Here is a 13070-nt window from a genome sequence, read left to right as displayed (position 1 = left end):
GCTAGTGCCTACATCATATTAACAGTCGTATTAGCCACACTTCATATATTAACATGCATTAAACAAACAGCAATAGGCACAAATATTATAACACTTATACAGCCTGAATTTTCCTATACCTTTATTATAACCCTATTCACTTATGCCAAGTATCTCATAACACCTTGCATTAGCAGAAGTAAGCTTGGCTTACATAGATAGGAAAGCTGTCAGGACTAGGACACATGATTATTATAGCATAAAAATAGGTAGGGAGTTATTCACATTGTCCAGTGCTAGTATCCAAAACAAAGACAAGGAAGGAACAGAACAGTAAGTTAAGGAATTGGGACAAACTAATGGGTTGAAATTTACTGACACAAAGAGATGTGCAATTTATAAAACCCTCCTAAAAATGCTACCAGCTGAGATTAACAACCTTGTGAGTACACCTACGTAAAGTGAACTTAACAACAATGCATAACACATCTTTCTGAAGACAGTTAAAGTACTGAACCTTTTCCCTATACTGTAACAATAATCCTGACTGCTATTGGCTAGTTGGTCACTTAAATATTCTTCATAACAAATCAAAGTGTGGTCAAGCAACTGACTCTGTTTCTTTTTAATAAAAATTGTATAGTTAAGACCTCTAAATAAGCCAAAAACTGTATCAGGATCAGGATGAAAAAAATAAAAAACTGAAATATGTATCAACATCTTCAGATAACAAAGAGTATCCCAAAATAAATGTTAGTTGCCATGAGAAATTTTCAGTATCCATTCTCCTGTGTCCCACAATATAATAATGTCCCTGCATAATAAGTATTCTACCAAATGCAAGAGAGTCGCTGTCTCCTAATTTTTTCCTTAATTTTCTATTTTCAAACAGCCAAGAATTATTTTTAATGCAAAGTCTTGATGTAACCACCATTTACAGAGGTAATTAGATGCAAACTAAAAGATAGTTTTTAAAAAGCGCTACTACATTAAGAGAAAAATCTATCTAGTAAAACCTCATTAAAGATTCTTGTGTGCACATAGCTCTCTTTACATTTGGCATATTCATCCTGCTGAATTCATTCAGTGCTGTCCCAATACAGTGTTTGTGAAATCTCAATTCACATTCAAGGATGTAATTAAATGTCACCTACACTGAACTGTGATGACCCTGAAAGATCCAGTAAGTAGTAGAAACAGTCTATTTATAGAGAACTATCTTAATCAGTACAGTTGTTAAAGGAAAGAGAGAAAATGTGGCAGTGTAATAGTGGTTAATAAATTATATTTTGCTAAGTTTTGCTATAGATCATTCCTTTTTAGAAAGGTAGCACTATAGTATTTTTGAAATGAGCAAAAGAAACAAAAATTGTACCTGAGATAGCTGCCAAAATAAGCAACAATGTTTGGATGCTTACAGTCTTTCATCATAATGATTTCCTGCTGCACAACAGCAAAATCTTCCCCTGAAGAAGAAAACAATTGATATTTTTGTAGTTTTATTTAAATATCCATTCCTCTGAGTTTGGCTTTCAATACTTTTTTAACTTATGAGCTTTGGTAATTAATAGACTTTGAAATTATATAATACTGCACTTTGTAAACCGACACACGTTCCAATAGACTAAGGTAATACAAGTAACTATATATTTGAAATCAGAAGTGCCAGAATGGAGCCCTGCTCACAGCTCTTCTCAAGCCTTTTTTTAAAATCCAATTACTCTTTAAATAAAGAGTAAAATTATAAAAATAATCATTTATTCTTACTCCTGTGCAGATATATATATATATATATATATGTGAATGAATAACAATGTCCCCGTTTATTGCCAATCCTAAAAGTGAACAGCCTCCCGGTTGTTTGCTCAACAGTCTCTTTCCTCACTGGCAGGAATTGCTCTGCCTAAGAAAGTTCCCAACTTAATTATTTTCCTTGGCATGTTGCTGTGTGGGTCTCTAGATGTACTATCATTAATCAATATTATGGAAATATGGCAAAATTTGTTACCTCTAGCAATCATCTACATCAGGTTACTCAACATGCAGCCCGCAGCCCATTTGTTTGTGGTCCTTGGGGCAGTTTGAGTTTACGCAGGACTCAATATGCGGCCCGCAGGTGGGATCCTTTGAACATGGCTTCCACGGAGAACATGTTTCACAGTGGTGAGGCGTTTTTCAGTACTCACCCCGCCTGGGAGACGCACATGGACAGGCTGGCTAGAACAGATGGGGTACAGGATGTCGGTGTTTCTAGCCCCCTGGGAAAAGGTGCCAGGACACTGTGGGAAGTGCTTTGTATTCATGCCCGTCAGTGTGAAATCATAGAATCATAGAATAATAGGACTGGAAGGGACCTCGAGAGGTCATCGAGTCCAGCCCCCTGCCCTCAAGGCAGGACCAAGCTCCACCTACACCATCCCTGACAGATGTCTATCTAACCTGTTCTTAAATATCTCCAGAGAGGGAGATTCCACCACCTCCCTTGGCAATTTATTCCAATATTTGACCACCCTGACAGTTAGGAATTTTTTCCTAATGTCCAATCTAAACCTCCCCTGCTGCACTTTAAGCCCATTACTCCTTGTCCTGTCCTCAGAAACCAAGAGGAACAAATTTTCTCCTTCCTCCTTGTGACACCCTTTTAGATATTTGAAAACCGCTATCATGTCCCCCCTTAATCTTCTTTTTTCCAAATTAAACAAGCCCAGTTCATGAAGCCTGGCTTCATAGGTCATGTTCTCTAGACCTTTAATCATTCTTGTCACTCTTCTCTGCACCCTTTCCAATTTCTCCACATCTTTCTTGAAATGTGGAGCCCAGAACTGGACACAGTACTCCAGCTGAGGCCTAACTAGTGCAGAGTAGAGTGGCAGAATGACTTCACAAGTTTTGCTTACAACACACCTGTTGATACAACCTAGAATCATATTTGCTTTTTTTGCAACAGCATCACACTGCCGACTCATATTCAACTTGTGGTCCACTATGACCCCTAGATCCCTTTCCGCCATGCTCCTTCCTAGACAGTCGCTTCCCATCTTGTATGTATGGAACTGATTGTTCCTTCCTAAGTGGAGCACTTTGCATTTCTCTTTATTAAACCTCATCCTGTTTACCTCTGACCATTTCTCTAACTTGCTAAGGTCATTTTGAATTATGTCCCTATCCTCCAAAGAAGTCGCAACCCCACCCAGTTTGGTATCATCTGCAAACTTAATAAGCGTACTCTCTATCCCAATATCTACATCATTGATGAAGATATTGAACAGTACAGGTCCCAAAACAGACCCTTGAGGAACTCCACTTGTTATCCCTTTCCAGCAGGATTTAGAACCGTTAACAACAACTCTCTGACTACGGTTATCCAGCCAATTATGCACCCACCTTATCGTGGCCCTATCTAAGTTATATTTGCATAGTTTATCAATAAGGATATCATGCGAGACCGTATCAAATGCCTTACTAAAGTCTAGGTATATGACATCCACCGCTTCTCCCTTATCCACAAGGCTCGTTATCTTATCAAAGAAAGCTATCAGATTAGTTTGGCATGACTTGTTCTTCACAAACCCATGCTGGCTATTCCCTATCACTTTATTACCTTCCAAGTGTTTGCATATGATTTCCTTAATTACCTGCTCCATTATCTTCCCTGGGACAGACGTTAAACTGACCGGTCTATAGTTTCCTGGGTTGTTCTTATTCCCCTTTTTATAGATGGGCACAATATTTGCCCTTTTCCAGTCTTCTGGAATCTCCCCTGTCTGCCATGATTTTTCAAAGATCATAGCTAAAGGCTCAGATACCTCCTCTATCAGCTCCTTGAGTATCCTGGGATGCATTTCATCAGGACCTGGTGACTTGCTGACATCTAACTTTCCTAAGTGATTTTTAACTTGTTCTTTGTGTATCCTATCTTCTAAACTTACCCTCTTTCTGCTTGTATTCACTACATTAGGCACACCTCCAGACTTCTCGGTAAAGACCGAAACAAAGAAGTCATTGAGCATCTCCGCCATTTCCAAGTTTCCTGTTACTGCTTCTCCCTCCTCACTAAGCAGTGGGCCTACCTGTAAGCAGTGGGCTTACAAATAAGCTATTTGTATATATTTGCATATATATTCGCATGTATATACAACCACACTTAAACTGCGGCCCTCGGCATGTGCTAAGAGTATCATTGTGGCCCCCAGAGCTTCCAAAGTTGAGTAGCCCTGCTCTAGATCCATCTTGGATTATCTTCCTATAGAGAAGTCATGTCACAGCACTCCTCAATAACCTTGAAACAAACTTACTGAGCATAACTATACAGAAAGTGCTACCTTGTATGTTCAGGCATTTCTCCAGTATTGTTGCTTTACCATTTATCTGAGCCTTTTTATCTGGTACCTAGATTGTGCCAATCTTTCCATTACAGACGCCTGGTACCATGTTTACTCTAGAAAAATGTGGTCAAGCTGTAGGAATAAAGTGTTCTGCCAGTGTTGTATTTCTTGGGAAGAAGACTTAGAAACTAAGAAGGGGGGAAGATTGCAATGGAAAATGAATCTAATTCAACTTTTTAAAAAGCTTCCCCCCTTCTTAGCTTCCCCCCTTCTTAGCTTAGCTTTTTTTAAAAAGCTTCCCCCCCAGTTATTTTACAAGTCAGCATTTCAAACTATGGCTTTGTTCTAATTCTTTAGGTCAATAGGACAAATTAGTATTCATGTGTGTTTTGGAAAAGCTATTTTTATAGGAGTTTGCCATCTATTAGAATACACATTTTAAAGAAGTCGGATTCTTGTTAAAGCTATCTTAGGTTAATAACTTAGTAAAATAAAAACATGCCTGACAGACTAAGAGCACCAACATTTAGCTCTATGAACAATTAAAAAATATATATCTATTTTTAAGGACAGGTAACCTGTTACGACCAGTTATAAAAAGCCGTATTACATATTACATTGTACCTCATGTTAGCTCAGGGGTGGGCAATAAAAAAAAAAAATGGCAACCTACCAGGCTTAGTCCCTGGTGGGCCACTGCTGCTATGTTTATCTGCACCTCTGTAGGTATCGGATGGTCACAGCTCTCATTGGCCGCGGATTGCTGTTTGCAGCCAACTCAAGCGGCGGGAAGCAATGTGGATGGGAATGCCGCTTCCCACCGCTCACACTGGCCATGAACAGCGATTCACAGCCAATAAGAGTTGCAATCGTCCAGTACCTGCAGAGGTGCAGGTAAACGGAGGTGGGGGCCCACCACTGAGGGCCGGATCCAGCCCGCAGGCCAGAATTTGCCCACCCTTGTGTTCGCATAACTGAATGACAATGCTTATAAACCAAAAGGCAGATTTTTACCAAAGACTATTGTCCTGGAGTTGAGGACACACACTAAACTTATTTTGTATTGGTCTGGCTGTAAATTGTTATAACCTCAATGCTTAAAACCTTATACATTACCAAAAGAATTAAAAAACTTTCAATAGAGATGATCACATGATCTTTGCAAGAAATAATGTGTTGCAAATTTAGCCCTTTATTTCCCAAACCTTTTGCAAACAAACATATTTATAAAATCATTTGTTTTGTGTATTGAACTCAAGTTTCAATCTACAAGCTGCAACGTAACTGCTCAAATTCAACTATGTTATCCATAAAATAGAACTGATTGCCTAAGTCACGTGATATTGTTTCTGCTCTCAGACAGCATGAAAAGCAAGAAATTATTCTCCCCCCACAAACATCTAATCTGCAACTAGCAGAGAGACTATGATCCATCTGAAAAGTGGACCTTGCCCCTATGAGGCAGCTTTTGTTATATCCAGGTTTCATTACAGTATTGTAACTGGCTTTACTTAGGACAAAAAGTCATTCAGAAGTCCTGGAGTGGAGGCCAGCTTCGACTTATCACAGTTACGCACCACCCTATCAATTAGCTGCCAAAAGCCCACACAAGGTACTAGTCCCAATTTAGAAGAAAATTAAAACTGTAATAGAACCTCTCTATCTCAGGACCAGCATGCAGTTTATGTTAATCCAGAACACTGTCCTGAGGGTTAAGTTCCTAAGGCAGATTCATGCCATATTTAGAAAGAGTTGCAAAACATCATTTCCACCTACTAAAAGCTGAGAAATCTGGTCATGTAACTGTCTGCCTAAGATACTCTGTAGCTCCAGGAGGTGCATGGTGTTTCTATTCCTCTTACTTGGAACATTAACCAAATATAAATCATATAAGGCCAAATTTTTTGGTGATGAGTGCCTCTTTATATTACTGTGTAAGATGTCCTGAAAATAGCTCCAGTTTCAACATGCTGTGAACATGTCTTGTTTACGGCTATACCACTATTAAGATGACCTGTACTAGTTAGGATGAGATGTGAGTATTAACACACGCACACAACAAATATCCATTAAAACATAATCAATTCAAAATATTAAGATTTTCCCCTAACATGGACCTTAAAGTGAAACAGCACAACAGCTAAAAAGTAACAAACTAAATGTACATCTTACATCCAAACTTAAAGCATTTGTCATGTTCAACAAATCCATAATCAGATCAGTCCCAACATAAAACACTTTATGAATTAATGTAAATGAGTTACACTTTGGACAGGTTGAACCTCTCTAATCCAGCATCCTCAGGACCTGACCAGAGAATTTGCTGAACTACAGGAGGTCAATATTATCTAGCAGCATTACCAACAATTCCACTGCTTACTAGGCTATTAGAAGAGGTAAATTAGAGCTAAATAACAGCACAGAACACTGACAGGACTGGTGGCTTTACAAAAACTTTATGGGACTGTGAGAAACTTGGCCACTCCCATGATAAGTGGACATCCAGCTCACTAAAATCATACCGGACCACGGATCTTGCCGGACCAGAGAGTGCCAGACTAGAGAGGTTCAACTTGTAGAATCCAATCATATACACAATTAATACACTGGTCTATTATAGTGGCCCACCAAGTCTACTTGAGCTCTCTTAATGAAAAGCTCAGTTTCACTAATTGCTTTAAAATCTGCATTGTTACTCAGGCTGCCTTGAAATCTGGCATGCCTCTTGAGCAGGGACCCTAGAAATCTTTCTGCCAGAGAAACACACAGATTTTGCATTTTTACAGAGAACCTTTCATCTTTTATATTTTGTGAAAAATAAAATATATTAACTAAATTTTACTGCAAGTTCCAGTGTCACTTATTCCAGAAGTTCTCAAACTAGAGGGCATGCCCCCCTTGGAGGGGAAGGAAATCACAAAATACATTTTGGGAGAGGAGGAGGAGGAGAAGCTGCTGGCATTGCTAACTTTCTCAGCTGGGCATTTGGCCAGAAGCCACTGTTCTCTGGCCACCTATTTCTGAAGGCAAAGCAGAGAGCAGCAGCTGCTGGCCAGGCCCAAGATCTGAAGGCAGGGCCACCTCCAGAAAGCACAGAAGTAAGGATGGCATGTGGCATAATATTGCCACCCTCCACTGCTGCTGCTGATGGTGGTGCTGCCTTCAGAGCTGGATGGCTGGAGAGCAATTTTATTAATGACAGATGGTACTGGCAGGCCTCAAACTTGCTTAAAAATTGTAAATATATCATAAAACATAGTGGCCAGGGAAACCACCATTCCGCATTTCTTTTTAGTCATGATAAAACATGGATTTTTATGTTTTTATTGGTTTTTTAATCTCAGAAAACTAGTTCTCTCTGCTCATGAGGGCTCTCTGGCTAGGCATTAGTGAATAAATGTAAGCTAGCTTAGTCAACTGGTTCCTGAGATACAGCTTTTACACATGGGGGTGGGAAGCTCTCTCAAGGATGACATTTTCCTGAATATTTTGCGGGGGGCTCAAACATGGCTCTGACCCTGATATAAGTTGTTTGAGAATTAGCCCCAATTAGTTCTTGGCACCCTTTGGGGAGCAAGATTCTGAACAATATTCTCCAGAGAGTTTAGCATACTAACTCAATGGATTACACTGAGCATCAGAGGAGAGAAGAGTCAACATAGTTTGTCTCAAGCCAGTTCAAGACTCATTTGGGCAGAAGTACAGTCTGAAGGCATAGTCACAATCCTCAGGGTTTTTTTAATTTTATGAAAGGGGGATTTAATAAAAGTAATTCTCAAAAAAACAAGACATGTGACAGGTTGGCTGAAACAGAAAATGTCTATCAGGGATGGTCTAGACAATACTGGGTCCTGCCATGGGGGCAGGGGACTGGACTCGACCTCTCGAGGTCCCTTCCAGTCCTAGTATTCTATGATGGAATTGAGAGTCCAGGGCTGGGAAGCACCAGGTGGGCAAAGTGGTACAAGCCCCCAATCCTGCTCCTCAGTGAGAGCTCAAGGGATAGATTAAATACATCTGCTGGCCACAGTTTGCCCACCCCTGGCTTAATAGGATGGGAAGAGAACTCTTGCCTTGGATGCCACATGTGGTGAATGGTGAAGAGAGATGAAAAAGGGAAGACACACGAGTCTTCCCGCACACCCTTAAAGTTGCTGTAACCACCATGTGATAAAACTGTCAAGATTTGAGGACACAGAGCTTGGCCAAGATTTCTCTTCCCAGCCCTCTTAGCAACAACGCACTTCAAGCATTTCCACTGTCCCAATTCCACAACATGGGGAATACCAAAGGGGAGGATCACTGAGAAATCACACAGCAATTGTGAGGCCTAATACAGTGGCTCTCAACCTCTTCAGGCAACTATGCCTTTTTCAGGAGTCTGATTAGTTTTGCATACCCCCAAGTTACAAGTCACTTAAAAACAACTTGCTTACAAACATCAAATATTCTTCTATTTACATTTCAGTGTATAATAGAGAGAGCAATATAAACAAGTCACTGTCTAAGATTTTAGTTTGTACTGACTTTGATAGTGCTTTTTATGTAGGCTATTATAAAACTAGGCAAATAGCTACATGAGTTGATGTATGACATGGAAGACCTTTACGTCCCCTCAGGAGTACACATACCCCTGACTGAGAACCACTGGTTTGGGACTATTCCTGGCTTTGCCAATGGGCTGCTGCTGGATGATCTTGAGAAAGTTTATTTATCTATACCTAAGTTTTCCATCTATGAACTGGAGATAATGTTCATTAAAATTAAAGTTCATTAAAATCTACTGACACAAATCACTATATAAAAGCTAAATCTTCTAATTAAACTAGTCACTATAACTCTACCATATCAATTGCACACCTATGTGAGAACTACAGCTATCCAAATAACTAACACACATTTATCATGGGGCATGTCTACACAGCAAAGCTAAAGCCAGAATAAGCTACACAATTTCAGCTACATCAATTGTGTAACTTAAGTCAAAATAGCTTATTTCGGCTTTTGGCGCCATCTATACAGCAGGAAGTCCGAGGTAGAGCACTCTTCCTCCTCCTTTCCTTACTCCTCGTAAAATGAGGGTTACAGGAGTCGGAGTAAGAAGTCCTCCAGCTCAACATTATGTTGAAATAACTGCTTGTAGTGTAGCCGCGGACTACGTTATTTCGGAAGAATGTCAGTTACTCCAAAATAACACTGCTGTGAAGATGTACCCTTGCTGTTTAAAAAACTAACAAACTCAAGTGATTCTGAGATAAGGCTGCCCAGAGATCTCTCCTGCCTTTTTGGAACACGCAGTCAAGCAAAACTCAACCCTCTGAAAATCAGAGCTGTAAGCAACCTGAACTCCAGCTTCGAGAGACAATCTAATACTCCCATAGCACACATTCACATTATGTCTTTGCAGATAGGGCACATCATTCAGGGAACAGGGCACATGACATCTGTCACAGTCACACACCTTCTGTTTGGTAAAGCAACACGTTTTATGTGAGTTGTATTGTACAGCTCTCCATTGTGTTCTACTCTCAAATACGGAGTCTATTACCAAAACCAACCCCAACACTTGTTAAATTTTACAGCCCCTAACTCTGACCCAAAGGATCCCATTTACACTACACTTTCACTTTCTATTATTAAACACACCAGCTGCTCTCATGCCTACTTCACTGCTGACAATCTGCAGGGTAAGAAGGTTCCTGTTACCCCTACTGACAACCTGAGCAAGTCAGTGCTCAAATACTGAACAAAATCTTGATCCCTCAAGGTAGAAATGCACCTCTTTCCCACTGAGCACACAGGATGGGGGCAGAGTCGCTGACCTAGATCTCTTTACATGACAATCACACCTCTACCAAGCTGCTCCAGCTAATGCCATGACCATAGTACACCTAATGCAGTGGAATTCATGCAGACAATTCCAGTGCTATTCCCAGCTTTAGAGGCAGTTAGTGTTGCATTGGTGTGAATCATGGGCATGGAATTAATTCTGAATTTTCTGGAGTTTGGAAATCTGAATTTTGCTGAAGGAAATGAGATACTTCTATCTGACCTCAACTCCGCACTACCTTTTCCTGACAGTGAATTATGTGCTTTAGTCGGGTGTTCATGAGCATTTCTGGGCTCATGGAATATGCAAAAGTCCTTGATCCTTCAAACCCAACAATTAGTTCTCCCATATTTCTAGATTCATATTCCATTCTCTTTCACTCTGCTTCTCTTTTGACTCACAATCTTCATTCCTTTTACCCTGCACAGTTTGTATTTCACACAAACTGATAAGGTTTTAATTGATACTCTTAATATCTACTACTTTATGGTTTGGGAAAAAATATACAACTTACTTTAAACTGAAGCTTTAAAGAGCTTCCTTTTAAATGTTTCACACCCATTGTTTGCTTATATCTAGTCAAGTTTCTTAGGATTTACCTATACTGCAATTGAAGGTGTGATTTGCAGCTTAGATGGCTTTAATCTAGCTAGCACACTAAGAACAGTAGTAAAAATATGGAAACACAAGCTAGTAACATGTACACATTCCCAAGGGAACTGGGTAAGGATGTTAAGGACTAGTTGACTACCTGATAAGCAAATGCTTATTGGATAGTCCAGTCGACTAGTCAATTCCCACCCCTCCCTTGCTGACTCTACCAGATAAAGGCAGCAAAGGGGGCGGGGGAGGAAGAGGAGGATACTTGGTACGGGCTCTGTGCGGTGCTGCCGCTTTGAAATGCAAGGCAGTGTTTCAAAGGGGCAGCGCCGCACAGCTGATCCCAGAAACAGCTGTGCAGCGCTGCCCCTTTGAAACAGCCTCAGTGTTTCAAAGCAGCACCACAAAGAGCTGACCCCGGACTCCATATAGCGTTGCCCCTTTAAGGCATTGGCATTTCAAAGAGGCAGTGCCGCACAGCTGAGCTGCTGTGTTTCAAAGGGGCAGCACTGCATGGAGCCTGGGGTCAGCGCCATGCGGCACTGCCGCTTTGAAATGACACTGTGGAGTCCCCAGCTGATCCCAGGGTTCAGCACAGCATTTCAAACTACACAGAACCTGGGGTCAGCTGGGGAGACCTCCGCTGACCCCCAAACTCCATGAGAGTGCTCCCACATTGAAACGGACAAGAGCCCCCAGGGGACTCTTGTACATTTCAAAGCTGGAACGCCCATGTGCAACCCAAAATCAGTGAGACTTCCCGCTGGCCCCAGGCTGCATGTGGAGCCCCAGCAGGGGCTCTTGTACATTTCAAAGGAGGAATGCAGAAGTGCCTATCGACTAGTCCAGTGGTCCCCAACACAGTGCATGTGGGCGCCATAGCGCCAGCAGGGGCATTTGTGTGCGCCCGCCAAGTGCTCAGGGATGGACCTGCCCCGGGCGCGTTCGCAGTGCCGGCCCCAGGTGCGCTGCGCATACGTGGCGCCGGCCCCGGGCATGCGGCGAATTGGCCGCCTGTGCCCCGGGTGTGCAGTGCATGGGGAGTGCCGGTCCTAGGCACGCGGCAAATTGGCCGCCCTGGCCCCAGGCACACGGCTATGGGGGGCGCCAGCCCCGGGCGCGCGGCGAATTAGCCTCCCCGCCCCCGGGCGCACAGCTATGGGGGGTGCCGGCCCTGAGCACGCGGCACATGGGGGTGTGGTGTATGCATGGCCCCGCCCCTGGGTGCGTGAGTGTCCCCGCCCCCGGTGGGAGAACAGCCCCGCCCCCTGGTGCCCGGCAGCTCCAAATGGTTGGGGACCACTGGACTAGTCGATGAAAATTACATCGACTACTCGACTAGTAAATTACTCGATATTTAACATCCTTAGAACTGGGCCGGTTTGTAGAACCTATGCCACTATGTCTTTGCTACTGCGGCTATCATATCAGATTAAACCTAGCATGGATATACCTATCCAAACTGCAAATCAAACTTCAAATGCATGGCAGCCATATCCAAAGTATAATCTTTGTCCAAACTGCCGCTCATTCTAAAATTACTGTATGTTTATGAAAAACATACTTGGACATTTGATTTTCTTTAAGAGAGTTCCTTGATTCCACTCAGCCACCCATATCTTCCTGATAGTAATCTGCATGATGGGAATAGTTGAGAATGCTGTTCTTATACTTATCAATTATATCTAACCCAAAAAACTAAGCACCCTCTGCAGTATGATATGCAGAGACAGATGTAAGACATAAGCACCACGGTGTCGGACTGAGCAATGCAAAACAGCAGGCAAAGCAGCACAATAAAAAGTTAAAAATATCCCATGCTTCCTATGCTGCTTTTTTTGGGGCGGAGAGGACATTTCTTTGTGTTCACTCTTTTGCCCTTAAAAACTTATGACAATGAAACAGGGGATGCATTACAGGAAATCTGGGAGTGGGGGACCAGAAATTATCCCTTTCCTTATGCATAGCCATTGTTTAAATAAAAACAAAACAAAAAACCCAACCAGGTAATTTTGTAAAATAAAAGCAGCCAAACTGAGCACAACTAAAACATGAAAAACATTTAAAGTCTGTACAGCAGAAAGCTTCAACACAAGCAGACACTTACCTGGTTCTAGTTTTATTACTTTAATTGCTGCTAGCTCGCCCGTGTTAACATTCCGAGCCTATTAAAAAAAAAAAGAATATTAGGACACAGGAAAACAGTAGCAGACCTAATTTTATATTTCTCAGTAAAGTGAAGAATCACGACAGAGCAAATAAAAACTCACTACTTGAACTATAAATGCATTTACATTTTTAAACAAATGCAGTATTTTACTGGTCTGTGCTAAAAT

General features: G+C 41.6%; 1 protein-coding gene across 4 annotated transcripts in view; it reads right to left on the bottom strand.

Moving 5' to 3' along the window:
* MAP4K3 (mitogen-activated protein kinase kinase kinase kinase 3) overlaps positions 1–13070 on the bottom strand; it is a 140021-nt gene that overhangs the window by 108561 nt on the left and 18390 nt on the right. For 3 of the 4 annotated variants that reach the window (XR_012903069.1, XM_075925807.1, XM_075925808.1), the window contains exons 2-3: positions 12842–12899; positions 1355–1445 (exon numbers count right to left, since the gene is read on the bottom strand). Coding sequence is in view for 2 of the 4 variants with exons in the window: in XM_075925807.1 (XP_075781922.1) it covers positions 1355–1445; positions 12842–12899 (149 nt within the window). In the remaining 2 variants the exon portion in view is untranslated. The remainder of the gene's footprint in view (positions 1–1354; positions 1446–12841; positions 12900–13070) is intronic. The other variant, XM_075925809.1, reaches the window with a different exon arrangement.

This window comes from Pelodiscus sinensis, chromosome 3 (assembly GCF_049634645.1).
Source record: "Pelodiscus sinensis isolate JC-2024 chromosome 3, ASM4963464v1, whole genome shotgun sequence".
NCBI lineage: Eukaryota > Metazoa > Chordata > Testudines > Trionychidae > Pelodiscus > Pelodiscus sinensis.
The sequence above is the reverse complement of the archived record's forward strand: the minus strand, read 5'-3'. Positions and strand labels throughout refer to the sequence as shown.